This window comes from Lethenteron reissneri, unplaced genomic scaffold (genome assembly GCF_015708825.2).
Source record: "Lethenteron reissneri isolate LAM-NWPU_2019-01 unplaced genomic scaffold, ASM1570882v1 scaffold_712, whole genome shotgun sequence".
In the NCBI taxonomy this organism is placed as follows: Eukaryota; Metazoa; Chordata; class Hyperoartia; order Petromyzontiformes; family Petromyzontidae; genus Lethenteron; species Lethenteron reissneri.
In genome coordinates this window covers 1,273-11,687 of record NW_026892234.1, presented here as the reverse complement: position 1 = coordinate 11,687, position 10,415 = coordinate 1,273, and the positions used below count along the sequence as shown (strand labels likewise).

At 48.8% G+C, this 10,415-nt stretch overlaps 1 protein-coding gene across 1 annotated transcript; it reads right to left on the bottom strand.

Moving 5' to 3' along the window:
- Positions 1-1,988: 1,988 nt before the first annotated feature.
- LOC133340080 (inositol 1,4,5-trisphosphate receptor type 1-like) lies at positions 1,989-10,051 on the bottom strand (the record flags this gene model as incomplete). The annotated part of the gene is made up of 5 exons (XM_061548145.1): positions 1,989-2,060; positions 2,175-2,359; positions 4,851-5,040; positions 7,655-7,875; positions 9,883-10,051. Coding segments are annotated over 5 exons (837 nt in total), but the record flags the coding sequence as incomplete, so codon positions are not given.
- Between the last annotated feature and the right edge of the window lie 364 nt (positions 10,052-10,415).

Genomic DNA, 10,415 nt, shown 5'->3' with positions numbered 1-10,415 from the left:
CACACACAGGACCACACACACACAGACACACACACACAGACACACACAGACACACACAGACACACACACACAGAGACACACACACACAGACACACACAGACACACAGAGACACACAGACACACACAGACACACAGAGACACACACACACACGACACACACACACAGACACACACACAGACACACACAGACTCACACACACACCACATACAACAGACAACACACACACACAGACACACACGACACACACACCAGACACACACAGACACACACAGACACACAGAGACAAAGGCAATGTAGCTGTACACTGGACTCGCACTTAAAATTGTATTAAATTTTTGTTTGAATTTAATTTAATCTCGCTCCTATGTGTTGCAAGTTTCATCTTGTACTCGTTACGTTCTGCTTAATTTAATTTGCCATGCCTTAGCATTCGCTGTAATTTGTAACAGTTACGTGTGTACTCGTGTGACATTTGTTCTCGTTTGAGAAATAGTCTTTCAGTCTCGATTTGACTCGGCTGCTTTAAAAAACAGAACATTTACTTTTACGAAACAAAGATCCCCCCCAAAAAAGCATTAACATAATTTCGTGGCAAAGTGCCATCAGCGAGCTCCTATGAAGGCTGGCATGCCCAGCACCACGCCCAACCACCTTTGTCTCCCCCATGGCGATGTTTACAGCCACCCACTCATACACATGCCCCGCTACAAAGACAAAGATCCCAGCATGTTTTTTTTAAATCAGACTCTTGGGCAAGTGCTGTTAGCGAGCACCTATGAAGGCCGGCACGGCACACGAGGGGTCGGATGGCCAACACCACGCCCGGTCGCCTTTGTTTCCCTAGTGACGATGTTTACACATCGCACCGGACACTCATTTGAGGCTGAGTCGACCTAGGGGAGGACCAGGACCGGTTCAGATAATCGTCACCGGCGGAAATCGAACCCTGGTCGCCAGGTTCGTAGCGCAGCATAACACTAACCGCTACACCACCGCTCTGGAATCGGACCCACGACTTCCTGCGTACCAGGCAACATTCTCCGTGGCGCCCACATTCACAAATCTACATACACATATAAACGTATGTCACATGCACGCACACGCACACACACACAAAAGCACGCAACAAACAGACAAAGAGCCCCTGCGTAGGCTAGGTAAGACCGTTGGAGAGAGCGGCGATACAGCGAGCAGCCATTCAACGGCGGATCGGCGCACGATGATGATGGGGCTGAGTCAACGCCAAAGCAGGAGTTGAACTCGCCTACGTGACTTTACCGAAAAACCAAAGAGAATGTTATCACCCTTGCCCGGTACGCAGGAGGTCATGGGTTCGATTCCGGACCCTGACGATGCCTGTCGTTGTATATTTGGAGTCCGCGTGATCTCTCTCTCTCTGTGGATTTTTCTCGGGGCTCCTCCGTTTTTAGAAACACGCGTTAAGAGTAATTGGCTGCGACTACAAATCCCCACGTGCGATGATAATGATGATGGTGGTGCAAGCCACTTCGACGACGAAAAGCTATCGTCACGTGCGATGGGCCAAGGTCGCCTCTGAAAAGGGCCAATATATCTCAGTGGCCTTCACCCGGAATTTGTTTAAATAAATAAATAATACTCTTTGTTTTTTCGGTAAAGTCACGTAGGTAATAAATGAAATTAAAATTAATAAAAATAATGTAATAAAAATCACGACGTTACGGAGGCAACACAAGTCTCCATCAAGTGAGGCCCACTTGGTCAGCAAATCTGGCTGTGACGGTCCCACCTGATGACGGAGACTTGTGTTGCCTCCGAAACGTCGTGATTTTTATTATTTTATTTTATTCATTTCTTCATTTCTTACCTACGTGGCTTTACCGAAAAAACTAAGAGTATGAATCCTTGCAGTCACGAAAGCTTCAAATATATAAATAATAATAAAAAGAGTTTTCATTTAGGATGGGGCCCAGCTGCTACCGGACGCGCGATGCACCGTGGCGGGTCGTTAAGCGCGGGACGTGCGGGACGTGCGGGCGGTGTTCACCTGCAGGTCCCTGTTGTGGTTCTCGCACATGAGCTGCAAGAAGCGCAAGATGGCTCCATGATGACCACAACGGGACTCATCTCCCCGTCGTCGCGCGTCGCGCCAAGGGCCCCCGCCCCCCCTCCGCCGAGCCCCCCCCCCACCCACGATGGGGCCCCCGCCGACTCCGCTGACGACTCCGGCGCCGGCGATGCTGCCCGCCGCGGCGGCCGCGTCGTCCGGGTCGAGGTCGCGACCCCGCCGGTAGTGGCTGAAGGCCTTTTGGGTGGCGACGGTGGCTTCGGCCAGCTGATCGCGCATCTCCTCGCTTATGCCCGCGACCGAACTCCTCACTGACGCACGCACGCACGCGAAGACAAAGATCCCACGTATAGCCTCGAACAGAAAATTTAACTAAACCATTTTTATTTATTTTAAATGTTATGCTACTCCCCTCCGGCAGAAGGCTGCGGTCCATCAGGACCAAAACCTCACGTCATAAAAACAGTTTCTTCCCATCCGCTGTTGGCCTCTTCAACTTCAACAGGTCAAGGGCTTAAAATGACTTTTACACTTAAAATGACTTTTACACTTAACATTTTATCTACAAAATTACACTTGCCATATTTACAACATGTTACCCTATTGTATTTTGTATTTTAAGATTGTATATTACGGCTAGTTTACTTTTATATTGTATACTTATTCAAATTTACAACTTTTTAGTATAGTTACTTTGTAATTTTAGTATAGTTAGACTGCATACCACTTATTTAAGTTTTAAGATTCCTACATGATGAATATGCACCTTCCTGACATAGTAAATTCCTTGTCCGTGCGAACTTTCAGCGAATAAAACCCTTTCTGATTCTGATATTCGAGTTGGTGTCGTCGGGATGGCAGCCAAAGGGAGTGGAATGCTTCCCGGGAAGAGTACGTCATCCGTTGAGATGGAGCGACGAAATATATAACTTTTTCATTTCACCAGGTGAGGCCCACTGAGCTATTTCGCTCTTCTCCAGAAGTGAGCTGGCTATCACAAATGATAGCTCAACGAAGTGGCTCATTAATGTATAGCAGCCAAATATTGCTGCTATACATTAAGAGCTTGCATCTTGGAATCCTGCCTCACTTGATACAGCAAATCTGGCTGTGACGGTCCCACCTGATGACGGAGACTTGTGTTGCCTCCGAAACGTCGTGATTTTTATTTTATTTTTATTAATCTTAATTTCATTTTTTACCTACGTGACTTTACCGAAAAAACTGAGAGTACAAATATTGCCCGCCACTGATGAGTGCCGTGAGCAGGTCTCCATGGGAGTCGGCGTGTCTCTTTGCGAGTTTGTATGCGTCATCGTCATCATCATCAGCATCTCATCATCATCAGCCATGATCACTCCACTGCTGGATGAAAGCCTCCTCATGCCATTGTGTGGGCTCTATGTGAGTCCATGAATCAATCGGTCTCATCATCATCATCCCCTACGTAAGTCCGTGAGCCTACATGTCACTCGAGAACCCGGTCCACACGCACAGCGGCTGTGATCTCAAGCGGTGACCGGCTCAGTATCTAGGCTCATCCGTGCAACTCCAGGACATCTGTGACAACGAGAGTCGTAGCCCATCGGATACCTCCAGTCTAAATGTTGCGTGTATGTACGTTGAACTTATTTCGCGCCGTACGTAGCCAACCATGCTTATCGGAGGACGGATAACAAACTAAACACAAAACTCAGTTCTAAGAGAAATTCGTTTTCAATTCAGATTTAAAAGTGCAAAGCTCCCAGTGACTTCCGAATATCGGAAGGAAGAGCGTTCCAGACGGCCGCAGAAACACATCAGAAAGCGCCGGGCGATGCGGCCACCGTCTTCGTCCGATGTTTAGCCAAAAGCCGCTGCTGGGAAGATGACCGGAGTTCGCGTGACGACGGCTTATGCTCCATGACGAGATCAGCGAGGTATCGTGGTTCATTTGTGGCAAAACATTTGCATGCAAATGAGTGCGACCTCATAATGTTTTCATTCAGCGGTCAATCCAGTTCAGCAAGCACCGGACGGACACGGTCGGAAATTGCGGTGAACAAAAACTAAATTCTGATCAAGATACCGAGTTTCTCTTACCTGAGAGCTCGGGGTAAGCATTTACACCATTGGTACCTCATTTGCCAGTAAAAAATATGAATTTTTTTTTACCCTTTGATCTGGCAACAAAACTGACACCTTTTTTACGAGGAGTCATGTTTGCATAGACCATAATACCTGCAGTCATAATGCAAACAAAAACATAACTCTGATAATGGTGCGCCTTTTGGCGTCATCTGGTCCAACCCATGTGAGACTAGGCTCTAAGGAAAGCTGTCTCGGGTGTGGACCAATATACTTCAAGGACAGTGCATACATTATCAGAGTTATGTTTTTTGTTTGCATCATGACTGCAGGTATTGTGGTCTATGCAAACATGACTCCTCGTAAAAAAGGTGTCAGTTTTGTTGCCAGATAGAAGGGTAAAAAACCAATTATCATTTCTACATTTGAAGCTTTCGTGACTGCAAGTATTCATATTCTTACCAGTATATATACGGGGTACGGGGTAGTATCTCTTGGAATCTCTCATTTACTTGATACAGCTATCGTGCTGTGACGGTTCCACCTGAAGACGGAAGCTTGTGTTGCCTCCGAAACGTCGTGATTTTTATTTTATTTTTATTTTACTTTTATTAATTTTAATTTTAATTTTTTACCTACGTGACTTTTCCGAAAAAACCTAAGAATACCAATTATCATGTCTCTGACCTCTGAACCCTGAGCATCCGCCAAACCGCCCCCCTCCCCCCCCCTTACTACGTCGGCGGCGGATGAGCGGCTCTCTCTCCGGTGGGCTCTCGTCGTCACGGCGCCGGCCCCCAAGCTCGCTGGCGCTCACGGTCACCGTGGCCTTGATCTCCTGCTGGGCGGCCTTCATGCGCTCGTGAAAGACGCGGAAGAAGCACTCGGAGCGGCGGTCCTCCGTCAAGCGGCGGAAGAACGAGTGCTGGAGGGAGGGAGACGTGAAGATCAACGCGAAGATCAACGCAAGGATCATCATCATCATCAAGGATCCGCAACCTCCGCTTGAGCGAGGTTGGCTACGTACGGTGCGAAAAAAGTTCAACGTACATACGTAACGTCGTGATTTGATTTGTTTTTATTTTGTTTTATTTTACATTTATTTAATTTTATACCTACGTGACTTTAGCAAAAGAACTAAAAAGTATGGATCATTGCAGTCACGAAAACTTAAGATCTAGATTATACGTAAAAGGTTCACGGGTGCGAATGATGGAGTGGTGAGAAGGTGAGTGAGTGTATGGATGAGTAGGTAAGAGTGTGAGTGTATGGATGAGAAAGTGAGAGAGTGAGTGTATGGGTGAGTAAGTGAGAGGGTGAGTGTATGGGTGAGTAGGTGAGAGAGTGAGTGTATGGATGAGTAGGTTAGAGAGTGATTGTATGAATGAGTAGTTGAGAGAGTGAGTGTATGGGTGAGTAGGATAGAGAGTGAGTGTATGGGTGAGTAGCTGAGAGAGTGAGTGTATGGATCAGTAGGTAAGAGAGTGAGTGTATGGATGAGTAGGTTAGAGAGTGATTGTATGAATGAGTAGTTGAGAGAGTGAGTGTATGGGTGAGTAGGATAGAGAGTGAGTGTATGGGTGAGTAGCTGAGAGAGTGAGTGTATGGATGAGTAGGTAAGAGGGTGAGTGTATGGATGAGTGAATGAGAGAGTGAGTGTATGAATGAGTAGTTGAGAGAGTGAGTGGATGGGCGAGAAGGGGAGAGAGTGAATGGAGGGGTGAGTATGTGTAATGTATTGTGCTGTTTCTGTCCTCTCTCTAGACCATACATCTCAACCCCTTATCAGTGCCCTGCCTTATTGCATACCAATTCAGACATTAGTGGTCACCCCGTGCCACTTATAAATCTCAACGTTTATCCTACTGTCGCATCACATGGGAGAAACACAAACAAACAAACTAAACAATTGTTTTGCCCGTATTTTAAACTCAATTTCCCCGTATAAGAATATGCTATGCTGCACCTGTGCTACAGTGTTGCGCGGGTTCCCATATACAGGGTGCATCAAATTTATTTTAACATTTCTGAGAATTTGCAACAACACCACGAGAAATGTGCCTCCTCCGGCCTCTGGAGACCACCTGGGGAAGATTCCAGGCGTAGCGTTGACGACGATGGCAATCGAGTGGAGACTCTTTGACTTTGTGAAGCTATTAACGTTGCATTTGTTATTACGTTACGGCGAATTATTACACTGGTCAACAAAAAAAAATTCTGGCCTGGACTTTTGCAGCTGTTTTCAGGATGCTGATTCCAAATCTGGTCTCAGATTTTCTCTATCACATCTAATTTTTATGCTATCGGCATAATCCATTTTCATTGATTTTACCCGAAATTAACTCTGTCACTTATGATTGCAAGTTGTTGCGAGTCAGTGACTGCTTTAGTGTTAAAATATGGTGCTGCATTTTTAGGATAGTGTGTTTTAATATCATTTTATGTAGATATCCACATTTATTTCAGATTTTTCTTCTGCAGTTTTGATTAAAAATGCAATATTTGATATCTCAAAAACCTGATGTGATAGACAAAAACTGATGCAGATTTGGAATCAGCACCCCAAAATTACCTTAAAACCGTTGGAATACCTTATGCCAGAAAAAGCATAACAAAAGGCGGCTTAATCCTAGCTGGCTTATCTACATATGCCATCTACATTACAAAGGCTCAGTTCCAGCAGCAGTACTGACCATCTCACAACTCCTCTTCTCCCGCGGCCCTTCCTGGCTCCCCCCCCCCCTAACCAGTATATAAGTTCGTACCTCTTGGGACTTCTCTCCACTTGATACAGATTTTTTTCTGTGACAGTTTCACCTGAAGACGGAAGCTTGCGTTGCCTCCGAAACGTCGTGATTTTATTGTTTTTATTTTAATTAATTTTCAATTCATTTTTTACCTACATGGTGACTTTACCGAACAAACTAAGAGTCAGAAAAAGTGTGTTGACCAGTGTTATCCGTTCTTTCTCCAATAAAAACGAACGGTCCCAAATTAAGTGTTCACATTTTTCGATTTAAAGCTGTTCGTGACTGCAGGGATTCATCTTCTTGGTTCTTTCGGTAAAGTCACGTAGAAGGGAAGTAATAAAATAATAAAAATTAAACATAAAAAAATAATTCTCACGACGTTTCAGCCACAACGCAAGCAGCCGTCTTCAGGTGACTTTACCGAAAGAACCAAGAAGATGATAATTGTTTTTTTACCCTTCTATCTGGCAACAAAACTGACACCTTTTCATCTGGTCCAACCCATGTGAGACTAGGCTCTAAGGAAAGCTGTCTCGGGTGTGGACCAATCAACTTCAAGGACAGTGCACATTATCAGAGTCATGTCTTTTGTTTGCATTATGACTGCAGGTATTGCGGTCTATGCAAACATGACTCCTTGTAAAAAAAGGCGTCAGTTTTGTTGCCAGATAGAAGAGTAAATACACAATCATCATATTTTTACTGGCAAATGAGGTTCCCATGGAACCAAGAAGATGTTCACGTTTTTGCTTCGAGGCACCCTTCCACAGCGGCGGTGTGGCCGCCCACCTGTATGGTGGTGTTGCCGCCCTCGAGCAACGCGATGCCGAGGAGGATGGTTTCGTGGAAGACCCGGTCGCTGGCGGCGCCCATGATGAGGTCGATGACCAGGTCGGCCGCCCCCTCCCTCTCCAGGTGGCACTGCACCTCCACTAGCGTCATGTCGGCGCGCCGGTGCTGCTGCTGCTGCTGCAGGTGATGCTCCTGCAGCGCTGCCACCGCGCCTAGGCCTGGTGGGGTGGGGGGGGTGGGGGGCAGCGGTGAGGGGGGCGGCCACAACGGCCGCCACGGTGGCCACGGCGGTTGACAATCGAGGAGGGAGGGAGGGAGACAAAGAGGGAGCGAGATGAGGGAGGGAGGCAGGGAAGGAGGGGGAGGGGGGACGGTGAAGGTCACGGCGAGCTGGGGGAGACTGCTCGCCTGAGGATCGCGCGACGACACAATGCGTCAAACGGTGTGACACGGAAAACACGCACGCACACGCACACACACGCACACGCACACACGCGCACAAACACGCACACGCACAAAAATAAAGACAAAGATCCCCCGTATAGCCTTAACAGACTGTAGGGGCAAGTGCTGTTAGCGAGCACCTATGAAGGCCGGAACGGTACACGAGGGGTGGGTGGCCAGCACCACGCCCGACCGCCTTTGTCTCCCCAGTGGCGATGTTTACACACCGCACCAGGTACTCATTTAAGGCTGAGTCGACCTAGGGGAGGCCCAGAACCGGTTCAGATAATCGTCACTGGTGTTAGCCATGAGCGGGAATCGAACCCGGGTCGCCAGGTTCATAGCGCAGCGCGCTAACCGCTACACTACCGCTCCCAACAAACACGCACACGCACACACACGCACACACACACGCACACACACACGCACGCACACGCACACACACGCACACACATGCACACATGCGCACAAACACGCACACGCACACACGCACACAAACGGACACATGCGCACACACGCACATACACGCACGGGCAAATGGGCGCACATGCGCGAACACACTGTCACAGATCACACGCCAGCATGCTCTCTCTCTCTCACAAACACGTGCACACACACTCACTAACACGCAACAAATAGACAAACGCGGCACACTACACAACACCGGCCGCCGTGCGTCCCGCCAGATGCACTACGAGGACATCACGTGACGCGCCGAAGGTTCGCTGGCGGGGAGGTCACGGGACAGACCCAGCAGGTGCCGTGGGCTGACTGACCGAGATGACCGGCAGATGCACCACCCGTGCCTCCCACTGTGCCAACTCGCTGTGTTTTAGCCGCCCGGCGCTCCGCTCGTTGTTATGAGCGTCGCTACCCGGCCTCCATTTTTGTTGGAGGGACGACTGCCTTTAACTGCCCAGTAGCGTCCTTCACGAGCCTCCTCCACAGAGGCCGATCTTGACACCGCTGGTACCAGTCATCGGCAAGTCCACTCAGCTCCACGTCCTCCTGTACCACGTCACTCCATCTCTTCTCTCGCCCGTGCCGTGCCCATTTAGCCCCCTCTATCCAGCCAAACAGAACCTGTTTGGACATGCGGTAGCTGGACGTGCAGGCTACATGACCCAGCCAACGCAGCTTTGCCTGCCGGAGCAGCCCACCGATGATGGAGACCGCGTCCAGATCTTTCAAAGGACCTGTGAACTCCGTACACTGTATTCTAGCCTGCAGCTTAAACCCAGGATGGATGGCAGGCACGTTCTCCCGCACCGTCAATTGGCCCAGTTGGCTACGTACGGTGCAAAAGAAGTTCAACATACAAACACTATTACATTCACCCACTCACTCACTCTCCCACTCACCCACTCACAGTCGGCTACGTACAGCCCGAAATAAGTTCAACATACACACATACACTCACCCACCCACTCATTGACCCACTCACCCACTCACTCACCCACTCACCCACTCACGGTTGGCTACGCACAGCCTGAAAGAAGTTCTACATACATACACTCTCCCACTCACGCACCCACCCACTCACCCACTCACGGTTGTCTACATACAGTCCGAAAAAAATTAAATATACATACACTCACCCACTCACTCACCCACCCACTCACCCACCCACTCTCCCACTCACTCTCCCACCCACTCACCCAATCACGGTTGGCTACGTACGGTCCGAAAGAATCTCAACCACGGGCACACACGTTTCTTCACCGCCACGGCCCCCCACTCCGACACATCCCAACGCAGCGGCGCTCAGCAGGGGGACTCACCTGTCACGTGCGGCGGGGTGGGGCGGCTCGCGGCGGCGACGGCGGCGGCGGCGGAGAGCGGCCCGTTCACGTAGTAGGCCATGCTGGCGCGGCGAGCGAGGCCGCCCCCCGCGCCGCTGGCGCTGCCGTAGTAGCGGTTGAGCAGCGTCTGTCTCAGCGCCTCTCCCTGCTCACGCGGCGGTGACAACGGTAGCAGCAATGACCATAGTGGCAATAACAACAATCTTCTTGGTTCTTTCGGTAAAGTCACGTAGAAGAGAAATAATAAAATAATAAAAATGAAACATAATAAAATACTATTCTCACGACGTTTCGGCCACAACGCAAGCAGCCGTCCTCAGGTGAAGACCAGGTCTGTCGGGGAGACAGCGTCTGAATTTCAGACGCTTCTACGTGACTTTACCGAAAGAACCAAGAAGATGAATCCCTGCAGTCACGAAAGCTTTAAATCGAAAAATAACAACAATATCGATAATAACAACGGTAATAGCAACAACTATAATAATAACAACAATGATAACAATAACAGCAGT